This window comes from Theropithecus gelada, chromosome 14 (assembly GCF_003255815.1).
Source record: "Theropithecus gelada isolate Dixy chromosome 14, Tgel_1.0, whole genome shotgun sequence".
In the NCBI taxonomy this organism is placed as follows: Eukaryota; Metazoa; Chordata; class Mammalia; order Primates; family Cercopithecidae; genus Theropithecus; species Theropithecus gelada.
The window spans coordinates 30,102,294-30,117,542 of NC_037682.1; the positions used below are offsets into that span (position 1 = coordinate 30,102,294).

At 41.8% G+C, this 15,249-nt stretch overlaps 1 protein-coding gene across 7 annotated transcripts in view; it reads right to left on the reverse strand.

Annotated features, from left to right (window-relative positions):
• Positions 1 to 278: 278 nt before the first annotated feature.
• CD44 (CD44 molecule (Indian blood group)) overlaps positions 279 to 15,249 on the reverse strand; it is a 91,663-nt gene continuing 76,692 nt past the window's right edge. For all 7 annotated transcript variants that reach the window (XM_025356271.1, XM_025356270.1, XM_025356269.1 and 4 more), the window contains 3 exons: positions 12,417 to 12,488; positions 10,065 to 10,143; positions 279 to 3,525 (listed from right to left, as the gene is read on the reverse strand). In XM_025356271.1, coding sequence (XP_025212056.1) covers positions 3,321 to 3,525; positions 10,065 to 10,143; positions 12,417 to 12,488 — 356 coding nt within the window. In that variant the 3' untranslated portion in view covers positions 279 to 3,320. The remainder of the gene's footprint in view (positions 3,526 to 10,064; positions 10,144 to 12,416; positions 12,489 to 15,249) is intronic.

Here is a 15,249-nt window from a genome sequence, read left to right on the forward strand (position 1 = left end):
TCTTGGCTTTAAAAGAATGAACACTTTACTATATCTCATTTAGTTTGAAACATGTGAACCACAGGTCAATCATAGAAAACCAAATTTTCTCCAAAAGAAGACTTTCAAGTTGATAGAAACCCATTTTGTTTTTGCTTTTTTAAAAAATAAAATGAGTGTGAGGCTTCAGCCACCTCAGATACCTTTGACTTTGTTCCTCTAAATTACCCAGAGAGTGCCAGATAAGCATAGTTCTGTCCTTCTCAGCCTCCCATTCTTTTAAATTAGAGACTTCTGAATCTGTTTCCTTTAGTCTTTTAATGTTAGCCTTTTAATATTTTCCAATAAGTGCTTTCAACTCAGCAATATACATATCATGCTTTCCTCATTATTATTGATCCATCAATAAATATACAAAAACCAGAGGAAGGGTGTGCTCTGAAAAGTCAAAGTAACAATAACAGTGGTCTTTGTACAGTACAAGAATGAACAATGAGCTATTCTTTGAAAACTCAAAACAAATGATTTACACAAAGACATACCTATAACATAAAGGTAAATGGACCATGTTATTCTTGTTCTTAAGTACATTTTGCTTTTCCAGATAAGTCAAATGTTTCCTCTCTCCTGCTCCTGATATAACAGTATTGAATGAATGTTGGTTACAAAATCTATTCTTGGTGTTGTTATGAATCTCAATATAGAACTTTTTGAAAGGTTCTGCTAGAAAAGCCAATTCTACCAGGCTTGAAATATGGATTTGAAGATGTCTTTTGTCTCATTTGATTTTTCACTCAGAGCTAATTTTAAGGGAAGTCCTCAGGAGACATAAAAGATTTACAACTGCAGGAAAAATTACATCTTAAGCTCTTAGGTTGCTTTGCAAAATAACTAAATGTTGGCCTTTTACTTTTATAAACAAGACCCAGTTTAATGACTTAGCCCAGGTCACCTGGAAAATCATTGGTAAAAATGACATGTAGTCAAGCTGTGCTTCCAGAGTTATGCCCTTGAGATCAAGAGAGTGAGAATACATCTTACTCCATAAACTTCAGGCTATGTTTATGTTACAAGGGTTTGTAAAGACTTGGGCAGCTCTCCATTGACAATGGCCAAGGAATAGAAGCTCTAGACCTCTCTTATGTCTATCGTGAAAACAGAGGTATATCCAAGTGAGGGACTACAACAGTAATAAAGGAAAAAAGTATTTAATTCCAAAATAAAATTGAAAATAATCTCCTGTCTCAGCCTCTTTGTTGGGAATATCTAGAAGGGGTGGAAAACCATCTCTGGCTACGAGACTTGTATCACTACCCCTCTCTTCCTGGGGGGACAGGTAGAGGCTGGTGTAACCATTTTGAACCTTGTCCCAGAGTGACTTGTTGCATTTCGGTTAAAGAGCTTGAGTGAGCCTGTCTGGGCCTCTGGCAGACCCAGTAAATCTCTGGGAAAACAAGGGGCACTTGCACACTAGTGGCAGGAACCACACATAGTGACCTAATGTCCAGTTTCTTTCAAATTGAAAATAAAAAGAAACCCAGACCACTGAATATGGAACTGGCCAATGATGTTCACAGAAAAGAAGGGAAGTTTTTGAAGATTATGGGGCAAAGTGGAGGGAAGGAGGGAGGGGAGAGAGTAGACAGGGAGGAGCAGAGGCTGGGAATAGTGCAGAAAGTTGGCATCTCTCCTTTAAAGATATTCTTCAGATCAACTCTAAGCCCAGCCCTGATTTAGTTGGGAGCTTTTCTTCTTCTTTCTGCTTTGTGGTCTGAGAAGCATTGCCCGTTAAGCATATAAATTTAGGTAACAAATGAGTTTTAGTGGGAGCCTCAGAAAGGAGATACCATTTAATAGGAGCTGTTGCTTTATAGATGCAATGGCTTCTATTACAAGCAGCCTTTGGAAGTTCTAGGACCAATCGGACACCCTGCTTGATGGATAAATGCCACAAAGGACTTGCCAAGTGGGAGATAATATGGGATTAGAGGATAAAGTCAGTACTCACTTGTTTGGTCATAAACTTGCCTATCTGGTAATAAGATTCCAATGATGGGAATCCCTGTAACCTTTAGAGGGACTCCCCAGGCACTTAACTCAACCTAAATAGCAACTGCATCAAGAGCAGACACTGATGTGTCAAAGTTTAAGTTTACAAATACAGCCATAAAAATGTCAAACAGGATCTACACCGCATCATCCTTCCCCCTTGCCAATCTCTTTCATTTCCACTGGCTTCTTCTCCTATTGTAAGACATCAAAAGGCACTTCCATATTGTTTTTGTAAATCACTAATAGGGCCAGCCTCTATGAAATAGGGCCCCAGGGATAACAAGTCATGCAAACTTAACGTGACTTTGCAAAACCTTTCACAGGAGAGAACAGTTGGCCATTAAACCATAACAGAGTCCGAAGCTCCTCAGCATCCAACTCCGATTCCAGGACAGGACAGAAAACCTTCGGAAAGTGTCAAAAACTAAACAGTGCTGCCTTCCTTGATCTTCCATGAGATATGGCTGAGAGGGTCTGAGTGGGAACTCAGGGTCTCTGAGATGAAGACTTAGAAGAGTCTTCTTACCATCCTCAGCTCTTCCTGATACATTGTAGGGACCCAGACAGTGCTGGTTTAGAAACTGAAAAATCACAGCACAAAAAGTGAAGATGGAAGAAGTACAGATGTTTATTATGAATCAGTTTAAACCCTTTTGTGCTTCTGACAAAGTAACTTTAAAAAATTATACTGATCAAAGGACCTCCAGGGTTTAATATTTTGAAAACACAGATAAATAGTTTACTACAGATAAATAGCTTCACCCTTTGTGTGTCTCCCCGAAGCATCTGAAAAATTTCTAGGGGGGTCTGTTGAAGGAGATGTGTAACTAGTACACGACAACCTCCAACCTCACTGGAAATCAATGCCGAGGGATTAGGATACTGGAAGGGCAACATGGACCCATTCAAATTTCCTCCCAGGGACCAGGCCCTATTAGCCCTGGGGAATGTCCTTAGCTGGTGGGGGAAAGGTTGGCAATCAGGAATATGTATTTGTTAGAAGTCATCCACAGCACACCTGAGGGATGAAAGTCCTCCACTTGGGAACTGGAACAATCAAATTCTTGCTGATTATTAATTGGGCCTTAATTTCAGAGAGCAATGCTGTTTTTACAAATTGGACCTGACTTTAAAGAACAAAACACAAAAAACAAAAAGAGTGAAAATTTTCTGCTAAAAAAGATTCCCAATGAAACAATCAGTAGCACATTGCATCTGTTAAGTGTCCCAGCTCCCTGTAATGGTTATGTTTCCAATGGTTGTTTCTTTGCAAGATAACGGTGTAGGTGTTACACCCCAATCTTCATGTCCACGTTCTGCAGGTTCCTTGTCTCATCAGCTGTCATAAACTGGTCTGGAGTTTCTGATGGCTCCTTGTTCACCAAATGCACCATTTCCTGAGACTTGCTGGCCTCTCCATTGAGTCCACTTGGCTTTCTATCATCCACAGCTCCATTGCCACTGTTGATCACTAGCTTTTTCTTCTGCCCACACCTAATAATTTAAAAAATGTACCATATGAGAAAGAGTGCAGTGACTCAGGCATCAGATCGTCATCATCACTGAGCACCATCATGAGGATCACTATGGTTTATGATGGCTTTAGTGTGTGCCAAGCACTGTACTAGGTGGCTTCTCTACTTTAACAACTAACAGCCAGCACTTAATGACCAGACTCTTAACAACCAGCACTCCTCAAAGCGAGGTCCCTGGACCAGCAGCAAGAGCATCCTCTTGAAACCTGTTAGAAATACAAATTCTCAGCCCCACCCCAAACCTACTGAATCAGAAAACTCTAGGGTTGGAGCCCAGTATCTGTGGTTCACAACTCCTCAGGGGGCTTCTCTGCACAGTCAAGTTTGCCAATCAGCAACTACAACTCCAGGAAGCTGGCGTCATTATTATTATCCCCCTATTCCAAGAGAAGAAACCTTGGGGATCAGAAAATTCAGTAACTTCCCCCAAGTAACTCAGCAAGTAAGAAAAGAGGATTCAAACCCTGGTCTGTCTCTCAAGTTCTGATTCCCCTTCTATCATACTTTAGAATGGAAATGTTTGCCTCTTTTCAGCATGTTAGCAGTTTCTGCAGATTTAGATAAACCATCAACATGATGATTGTAAATCATTCTGATTTGTATATTCAAGAAAGTCCGATAACTTCCTCTCCCAGTCAACACTTTGTTGGCCTTGTCAGCGTTATTGCTGAATGTGCTGAGAAGAATAAAACATTTTTCTAGAGGTGTAAGGCCATCATGATGTTTTCCTAACATTGGTTACCCCCCACATAACCCTGATATAGGAAGTTTAATAACATAAGACGAATTATTCTCATTACTTTAACATGACTTAAGACTCAAACGCAAAAGAAAATTGCCATGGAAGAGCACGACCTTGATCTTTTCCCTGGTTACTGTCCATTGCTTCACCCCACCCAGCCTGACACAATGCTTCCTCTTTCGTGTAACACATCACTGCTACACATATACAAGTCAGACTATGCTTAGAGGAAGCAAAGTTGCACAGTTTCACAACTACAAGCAAGATGGGGATGCAGGGAAGCAGATTACCTCCTGAATGCCAGACACTTTACATGTAATTTTCTATAATTCTTACAAGACTCTTTCAAAGCAGCTATTGTTCCCATAATACAGCAGTGGAAACTGAGGCCAAAAGAGGTTTAATAACTTGCTCGAGGTCACATAGAGAGTAAGAATGACAGAGCCAATATTAAAATCCAGGCCTTTATGACCAAAGTCTGGACTCTGCCTGGCTCTGTCAATGCTGCCAGCCCTCTGGAGATTTGGAAACTGTATGAAGTCAGAATTGTTCACTTTGCCTCTGGATATTTGGGGTAATAGAGACAAAGCCTCTATTATTCATGATCATGGACCATTCTCTGTAGGACTGCCAAGGCCATAAACTTTAAGTTCTTGTTTGGGGAAATAGAAATTATACCTCCTCAACAGGAGGTAGATCCTGTCTCCTCTGGCATGAGGCTTGATGAGGAGTTGGGGGAAGGATGCTTGAACCGTGAAACAGATTCATGGGAACCAGGAATACAGATGGAGTCCAGCAGGATGCATGGTCAAAAAAAGGGCCTTGGAGGCCAGGTGCAGGTGGGTGACACAGTAAGACTCCATCTCAAAAAAAAAAAAAGAAAAAGAAAAAGAAAAAAAAAGAAAGAAAGAAAAGAAAAGGGGCTTGGAAGGCCTGGTTTTGAGAACTTACTGCTGTGTGACCTGGGGCAACTCATTTAACCTCTCCGAGCCTCAGTTTTGCATCAATAATACCAGGTTATTAAGAGTAGCAATATCATAGGATTGTGAAAAGCCCTTGAAACAGAGACTGTCACTAAATAAATGAGTCTATTGTTATTATTCTTGCTCTTATGAAGGATGAGGAAATAATTGTTTTTCTTGCTTTTATGCAGGGTAAGGAAACTAAGGTTTGGGATAACACTTAAAACAGTATCTGGAGCACAATAAGCTTTCAAGTACTGTCTATAATTGTTAATATAACAAAAGCCATATGAAATGAATTTTGTTTGTTTCTCCTGGCTTCCTCCACCTACCTCGTTATTATTTACTATGAAGAGGATTTAAAAGGCTCAAGGTAGAATGCTGCTCGTGTTACTTCCAATTCTCTGGTCCCTGTGTTCTTTGGAGGAAAGTTGTCTAGTTAAAGTCATTCCCATTTGCCTAACCAATGGGTGGTTGAGGGATGGAATGAAATATTGTGGGAAAGTGATTTATGAGCATAAAAAATGTGTCTGTGCATGGGAGTGGGTGGGGATTAATTTTGTTAATCTAAATGAAGCTGATCTTGACAGTGGATAACATTTGACCTATAGAACACAGGAATATTGTGCTTAGGTTTTGGCTGGCCAGCATTTCCCTTTGGATTTATGTGTTTCTATCTGTCTGAGTACTCTCAGGAGGGTAGGATGATTCTCATAAATAACTCATTCCAATATTCAGTGCTCTAGGCATCTAATAAGTACTTTTAAAAGACAAATTCTAATTTTTAAGTTCTTCTTAGTTATAAGAATTTAAGAAGGAGCACTAGACCTGAAGGAGCTTCAGAGATGAGCTAGCCCAGCTTCTTCATTATATGAACTGGACACCAAGTCCAAGAAGTCAAGGGTATTGTCCAAATTCACAGCTAGTTATGGCACTGCAAGAATCACAGCTTGGATTTTCTGTTTTTTTGTTTGTTTTATAAAGTCTCACTTCATCAACCAGGCTGGGGTGCAATGGCACCATCTCGGCTCACTGCAACCTCCACCTCCTGGGTTCAAGCAATTCTTCTGCCTCAGACACCCGAGTAGCTGGGATTACAGGCACCCGCCACCACACCTGGCTACTTTTTGTATTTTTAGTAGAGATAGGATTTCTCCATGTTGGCCACGCTGGTCTCAAACTCCTGACTTCAAGTGATCTGCCTGCCTTGGCCTCCCAAAGTGCTGGGATTACACGTGTGAGCCACTGTGCCCAGCCACAGCTTGGATTTTCTGACTCTGAAGATCAGAGATCCTCGTGGATCTGTGTCTTACCTTTTTCTCCTCTTCCCTTAAATCTCAGGCATTAGCTGAGCACACAGCAATCACACAGTGTGTGAAGGAGGCAGACTGGGACCTCACCAGGAAAGGGAGGGTAGGCTGGCTGGGGTTTAGACGCCAGGTAACATAGTTTTATGGCATGGCAGAATTTATCTCAAAAGATTTAGGTGGGTAACTTGGCAACTGATCTCATGACTCTTCTACCTGACAATCCTTAAAGATATTTAGGGATTTATTTTGCACTGTTTTAGAGCTGTGCCATCCAATATAGTAGCCACCAGCCACATGTGGCTATTTGAATTTAAACTAATTACAATGAAATGAAATTAAAAATTCACTTCTTCAGTCAAACTAGCCACAGTTCAAGTGCTCAGTAGCCACAATTGGCTAGTAGTTATATATTGGACAGTGGGGATATAGAACATTTCCATCATCACAGAAAGTTCTATTGCATAGCACTGTTCTAGACAGCAGGAGGAAGTTGGGTGAGCTCAGATTACGGGAGCTCCTGTGGAGCATAAGAGAATGAAAATATTTCTAAATTATGGCGATGCATAGAGAAGACCTACTGATTGGAGTATGGGTGACTGCCTGCTGGGGTTTGTAGAAAACACGATTATTCTCATTAAAGTGAAGGCTGGTGAACAGTTTTTATGTACAAGCAGTGCATAGTAAAGTCCTCATGTTTTTTTCTCCTCTTCAGACAATTCAGATGGGTTTTTGTTTGTTTGTTTGTTTGAGACAGGGTCTCACTCTGTTGCCCAGGCTGTAGTGGCACTATCGTGGCTCACTGCTGCCTCTACCTCCTGGGGCTCAAGCGATTCTTCCACCTCAACCTCCCAAGTAGCTGAGACCACAGGCATGCGCCATTACGCTCAGCTAATTTTTGTCTTTTTTGTAGAGACGGTGTTTCACCATGTTGCCCGGGCTGGTCTTGAACTCCTAGGCTCAAGTAATCCACTGCCTCGGCCTCCCAAAGTGAGCCACTGCACCTGGTGTAAGCCATTGCGTAAGCCACTGCACCTGGCCCAGATACATTCTTTAAAGGAAAATCTTCTCTGGAGCCTCACCCAGTATCTATCAACCCAGTTGACTCCTAAAATAATTATGTGCTCTCACGGAGAGGGAATAAAGCATGATTTCCCGTGGAGAGCTGTAATTCAAGGAGTCAGGTGACATGAGGAACAGCAAGGAAAGCTGTTGTGGATGATGGCAGCAGTGGAAAAAGCTAAAGAAGTAATAGAACCCCCAAGCCAGCATCTTTAAGACAACGTGACTCACAGATCACTTCATCATGCAAGCCCATGAGCCATCCTTGTATGTCAGCTTCAGAGATTAATGATTTTCCACTTTTGTCTTTTAACCATAATTTATATAACAGTGTCTGGCACAGGGAATGTTCTCAATAAATATTAGCCAATTCAAATTCAAGAGGCCAATACTGCCACTAAACATCAAGATTCTTTTAAAAAAGGGATGGTACTCTTTTTGTTTTTTACCTTCTCTTTCTCCTTGCCAGGGCTGGTAGTCACAGGAGCCACTCAAAAGATGTTTGCTGAATAAATGAACACTCATTGGAGGCCCCATTTTCAACCAACCTTTCTCTGATGAAAATAGGATTCTGTATCTCTTTCTCTTAAATGTGACACTCAAAGCAGAAAAGCCCCAGCCTTTGAAGGGGATTAGAAATGGGTTGACAGCTTCAGAATCACAGAGCCCATTAAGGGGCCTGTGCAGCTGTTAACCACCCTTTAGCTGCGTGGCAAATCTGTTTTCAATTATCAAATCAGGACATAGTGATCTATGGCGTCCAAGCAGCTACTTTCCTGGTGAGATACTCGCTGTGCCGGACCCTGTGTGTCCCTGTTTGCCGGTTACCAGCGTGACTGTGGTCTTGGGAGGAGGGAGAGGGCAGGAGTGAGGCCCCTTCTCTGCTGTCTGCTGCTGACAAGACACAGACGATGGGGGAGATACCCAGCTCCAATGTATGGACTCCAGCTGCTCTTGGGGACAGCTGAGATGCTTCTCTGAGATCTCCCTGAATGTTGACAGCATCCGTGCCAGCGTTTCTATGGTGACATGTGCAAAGCTTATGGACTGTGTATGTGAGCAAAAGTGGTGCATGCTAGGGCTTGGCAATAACGGGCTGATTGCACACAATAGGAAATTCATATTTAATTGAGCAAAAGTAATCCAAGGAAAAACAAGGAAGCTGAAGGGAAGTATAAAGACTCTTTGTAAAGACTCCCCCAAGTCACATTATTTAAATTCAACTAAAAAAAAAATCTTTCCATTCAATCATAGGCAGCCTTTTAGATTTTTTCTCTCAGTTTTGTTCCTTATACAATCAGCTATCATAACTACTTTTTAAAATTATGCCCTGAATGGTATAGATAGCAACATAGCTATTTAACTGTAATATGGCACTTTTATTAACTTGTACCAGCATAATTATATAACAGCATCATTTGATTTTCTCAGATAATTAGAGACTGTATGGGCTGCCCATGGTGTTGGAATTAGCTGTTGGTTGCTTTCCAAAAGCCAGTAAGGAGTCCATAATTCTCTCTAGGTCTTCTCCCAGACTGAGGGGCATTTTTCTGCCCTGTGAGGTGATCTGGGGACACAATAAATGTGGCCCTGCTTGGAAATAAGGTTCTTTTACCTTATGAGAAACCATCTAAAGGGACATTTACAAAAGATTTAATATTCCTATGAATTATGTCCCGGAGATAAAATAATGTATCTTTAAAGTGTCTTGGGTAAGAAATTTAGATTTATACTTTTATAAATTTAGATTTATGCCCCTGTTAAAGTTCATTTCCTCTGTTGCTAGAATTACTATTGTGTGTATACCTGAATCTCTTCAACTACAGTTCCCAGAAATAAAAAATGATATCATTACAAACAGCAAACAACAAACAAAAGCACAAGGCCAATACCTCCTTCTGGTAAAAGTTCTTAAACATTCCCTGGACCTCAGAGAGGCTACAGGGGATGATGAATCACTGAATCTTTATACAATATTTGTGCATCGTGAATGTATGTAATCAATATTTCACAAATCAATGAATAAGTATATACTTTTGTATGCCTTCCTGGTGAGATACTTCATAACTTTTATCAGATAGAGTCTGCATGAGGTTTAACCCTAAAAAACATGTAAAATCACAAGGCATTCAACCACTATTTAAAAGTGATGAGCCAAACAATCACAGGTATCTCCTGTCTTTAAAAACCGGGGCAGAGAAAAATGTCTTAAGCTGCGCCATGCACATGAATCGCTGGAATCTTGTTAGGATGCAGACTCTGCCATAGGAGGTCTGGGGTTGGGTTTGAGATTGTGTATTTCCAACAAACTCCCAGCGTGCCCAGGCTGCTGGTTCCAGGGACTACACTCTGAGCAGCAAGGATATAAAGCCCAAGTTTAAATGATGCCCTTTCCAAGGTGAAGGCCCCCAGGACAGCCCCTTACCTTCTTCGACTGTTGACTGCAATGCAAACTGCAAGAATCAAAGCCAAGGCCAAGAGGGATGCCAAGATGATCAGCCATTCTGGTGTGAGTAAATTAAATGACATGTATGAGCTTCAGAGACACACTTTGTAAAAACAAAAATGCACTTTATAATTGACCTAGTTCAAACAAGCACCACAGTCAGTGCTGCAGGGGGAGATCTGGTCAACAGGTCCAGCCAATAGGCAGGTAATTCTGGAAGAGCAATTTGCTATAAGTATTTGTCCAACAGCCTTCTTGCTTTAATCTTTTATCATCAGTCAGGATTTTTAAGTCCCTTCAGGAGAACTATGTTTCTAAAAAAGGACAGGATGACTTGTTGAATCTTGTAGATGCCTTTGGTATAATATTATTAAACAGATAAAAGGAAATGTAGTCTTCTTTTGAAAGGAACATTTTTTCCTGTATAAGAGCACCAACCTATCCACCTTACATTGTATTAAAAAACAAAAATGGAGACAATAAAGGATTGGTTAAATAAATTAGGGTACATCTATTGCATTACGCACTACAATACAAGGAGGAAATATTCAATGACATGGAAGCCATGGTTAACCAGTAGGCAATGTTTGCTAAACACCATGTAAGGCATAATCACATTTTGGTATATATTTTACATTTTAAAATGACAGGAAAGGCCAGGCGCGCTGGCTCACGCCTGTAATTCCAGCACTTTGGGAGGCTGAGGTGGGTGAATCATGAGGTCAGGAGTTCGAGACCAGCCTGACCAACATGGAGAAACCCCCATCTCTAAAATTACAAAAATTAGGTGGGCGTGGTGGCATGCTGTATTCTCAGCTACTCAGGAGGCTGAGGCAGGAGAATCGCTTGAACTCAGGAAGAGGAGGTTGCAGTGAGCCGAGGTTGTGCCACTGCATTCCAGCCTGGGTGACAGAGCAAGACTCCATCTCAAAAATAAAATAAAATAAAATAAAATTAAAGACGTATATTAAAATGGTAACCGTGGTATTTCTGGATGGTGAGATCGATAATAAGTGATTTATATTTCCATTATTTTATCTAGTTGTATTTTTTCAAATGTCTTCAATAATTACATATCACTTGTGGATTAATATTCTACACATTTTGAAATCAGGCTCTTGTAGGACTAAAATATGACTTGACAACTCTCCTAAATTCAGTTGCAAAGTGGGTTGTATATGTGTGCCATGAACCAGGGCTTGAGAAAGAAGAGACATGGAAAGTCTCATCATCTGTTTTCTTCTTGGAAATCTTGGTTTACCTCTGATTTCCTGCTCAGCACTACCTTTGCCTCACCTTTTCCTGGTTTAGATGAGTTTGGAGAGGGAGGTAGAGTCAGAAGTGGAGGAGACTGACAGGAGGGCCCCATTTCTGTTCTTCCTGTCTACTCCTGCCCACAGTGGCCCTGGTCTCCAGCCTGAGATGTCCCACCTGCACTATCCCTGGAGCTGGGAAGAATCTTGCTGCCTGATGACAGCTAAGGCTTCCCCTCCCCTCTCCCCCAGGGCAGCCCACCCCTCTCTCTGTCTGGTCTGTCTTCAGGTGTGCTTAGGCAAGCTGGGACAAAGGAGAAAGGTAAAGACACATTCTTCTCTTTCCCCAAGGGAGACTCAGTTTGGAGACCTCTGAAGAGTAGAGAATTAAAAAGGTAATTTAACAACCTTAGGAGATGATTCCCTTTAGTAATTCTCCTTGACAAATCAATTTTGATTCCAAGTCAAATAAAGAATTTGCAACAAATGCCTTGTCTTGATGCTCAGGAGAACCAGGTGTCCCAGCCTCCTCACTGCACGTCATACTTTCTGAAAAGTTTATTCTGTCCACATCAGCAGGCGGTCCCTCGACCAAAAAAAATTAGTTGGGGGAACCAAAAGAAAGTTTTCACTCCATCTAACATAAATGCTCTTGTAGCTCCTCCCTGTCTGTAATTGTAAGAGGAACATTACATGCTTCACCTTGGACCCCAGAAATAAGGGAAAATTGGATTGGGATAGAAAGGACCTAGGAATGACATGGGGTCCTCTTGGCGATCATTCACTTAGGAAGGAAGCTTTAGTAACTAACATGACACTTCTCTGGGACAGGCCAGGGACAGATCTGAGTACGAGCTCAGCTAGTTTGCAGAACCCAGGAAGAGAAGACTCTTCCATCTTTTCCTACCAAGAGGCTGCAGTACTCTCACTCATCCTTTAACTTGTAAAGAGGAGCAATCAGATTCATATGTTGGGCATTGCAGAGAATGCGCTTTCAAACGGGTCTCTTCTTCCTTGCTGGGACATTCTGAGAAAGCTACTTTCAGCGTGTTTTTCTGCCTCACAGTTGGAAACTCACCTGGAATTTGGGGTGTCCTTACAGGACCAGAGGTTGTGTTTGCCCCACCTTCTTGACTCCCATGTGAGTGTCCTACGGGGAAAAACAACATCTCTCAACCAAAGTTTGCAATGAGTAACCATGAGTTCCTTGTGGAGCTGCAGAAAGGGCAGCTCTCCACATTCTTAATCACTGAGAAGCCATTTATGGATTCAAGCTGCAGATGTTTATAAAGCATTACACAAAAGATATCCCCCCTCGCCACCCTGGTTTGATTAAGGCTAAGGCTTGGTAATGTTATTTTGTATCAAGGAACATGAGAATTCTCCGCAGCAGTGTTGTACAGTGTTCAGGACTTTGGGGTCTAGAGCTGGATAACCCTGGATTTGAGTCTCACCGCTGTCTCTTGCTAACTAGCCATGTGTAATGGGTCAATTTACCTTCTCCAAGTCTCTCTTTTCGCACTCGTAAGATGGTGATAATAGAATCCTGTTCATCATAATTTTACAGACATTTAAAGAAGTACATGGTATTGGTAGTTGTGTGTGGTTGTTATTTCTATTTTTAATTTAGGACCTTGCTACTCAAAGTGTGGCTCTCGGACCGTCAGGACAGGCATACCTGAGGAGATCGCTAGACACGCAGAATCTTACGCCTCATCTCAAAGCTACCAAATCAGAATCTTCATTTTAACAAGACCCCCAGGGGACTCACACACTCCAGAAAGCCCAAAGGGAACCTGAAAATCCCATCCAATAGCATCACAGGAGCCAACATAAACGCTATAAAATAAGGAGTTTGCTCACACCTGTAATCCCAGAACTTTGGGAGACCGAAGCGAGTCGATCACGAGGTCAAGAGATAGAGACCAGCCTGGCCAACACAGTTAAACCCTGTCTCTACTAGAAATACAAAAATTAGCCAGGCGTGGTGGCGGGCACCTGTAGTCCCAGCTACTTGGGAGGCTGAGGCAGGGGAATTGCCTGAACTCGGGAGGCAGAGATTGCAGTGAGCTGAGATTGTGCCACTGCACTCCAGCCTGATGACAGAGCGAGACGCCATCTCTAAATAAATAAATAAATAAGGAGTTTGGCAGCAGCGGCCCTTTCTGACTATGAAAAATCACCCTATTAGAGTCCCTGCTAATATATTACTGAAACACACCTTGTTAGAAGAATCAACATTTTCTACTGCTAAAAAGCAAAATAAGGAAATGAACAAAATGCCTTAAACTGGGAGGAAGCATCACAAGACAGACAATCCTCAAGTCAGAAATGGAGGCCTATCCAAATGAGGGAGACACAATGGTTCTAAAAGAAACTTCTAAGAAGCTGGGCACGGTGGCTCACACCTGTAATCCCAGCACTTTGGGAGGCGGAGACAGGAGGATCACTTGAGCCCAGGAGTTTGAGACCAGCCTGGGAAACATAGGGAGATCCTGTCCCTATTAAAAATAAAAATAATAAATAAATAAATAAATAAATAAATACTTTTTTTCAAAAAGAAACTTCTAAGACATCTTGTGAAGAGACTCATCAAAATGAAAGGTTCATAGATTTTAAAAAATTCTTCCTCCATTGCTTCAAAACAAAATGTGAAAATGTCCCACCAAAATGAACTTTTTTTTCCTACCAAAGGGAAGCCCATTGTAGAATCCTGAAGGCTGATCAATGGATGAAGATGGTGGGGTCTTAAATGAGAGCTTTCCTCATGGAGCCAAACTTTAGGCTGTGCACAATGAAATCTTGATTACGATGGTTATATGGGGACATGATAGCTCTTGTTTATGCAATTTGATGCTTTTGTTAAAACTTAAAAGGGAGCAAAACAAGTTCCTACCAGACATCTAGGTGTTTCAACATCCCCCATCCTATGTTGACAGCGGCCTCTGACTTTACAAACCTCCAAAACAATCCAAGGCCCTTTCCCTACATGCTTTCCAGTGTCCTTGGTGGTTGGCAGGTTTTCACCTGCCCAAGTCATGGGACATTGGCCACTTAAACTAAAGATCTTTGGCCTTGAAAACTCCCCAGGAGGTATAGTCACTCTCACTGTTATTTTATTTTATTTTTTCTGACTCACATAAGCCTTTGATATTTAAAAAAGAGGCCATTAATGGATCATAATCTCTTTATTTTCATTTTCAAAAAAAAAAAAGAAGTGCTCCCAGCAAGAAAAGATCTGGGTGTGTGTGCAACAAGATGAAACCTCCTGTTTGAACAATAGACACCTGCTCAGAAGCCAAACAAAAGAGACTGGCTCCTGTCCGCCTGATTCTCACTTCAAGCAAAAGCCACAGAGGATGGATGTGAGACAGCAGGGCTTGCCTTGTGCCCTAGATGTCTACAAATCCAGCCAGGGTAGGACTGGCCACAATAGCAAGTTCCACAGAGAGGAGCACTTGATATTCCTGTTGGGAGATGACATGTAATCTGAGACATGTGCACAGAGATCGTTCAATTGGCTTTAATGGTGAGAAAACCAGTCTAGCACAGTCTAAGTCGCCAAACTTTAATGTGCGTGTAAACCACCTGGGTGGGAGAGTATAGTTAAAATGCAGATCCTGATTCAGTAGGTCTGGGTTGGCCAGGGATTCTGCATTTCCAACAAGTTCCTAGGTGATGTCTGCACTGATGGTTAAAGAATCACACTTACAGAGTGGCTGGGGTCTCTTGGTTTTAGAGATCATGCCCCTTAACAACTCCCCACTGTTTCAGAGTACTTTCACACTTCTGGTACCCTGTCTTCCTCACAAGAACTCTAGGAAGCAACTGAGGCAGATGATCTGATCTCCTTTTTCCTAACAAGGAAACTGAGTCTGGACAAGGTTAAGTGCCCTGCCTAAGGTCCCCAG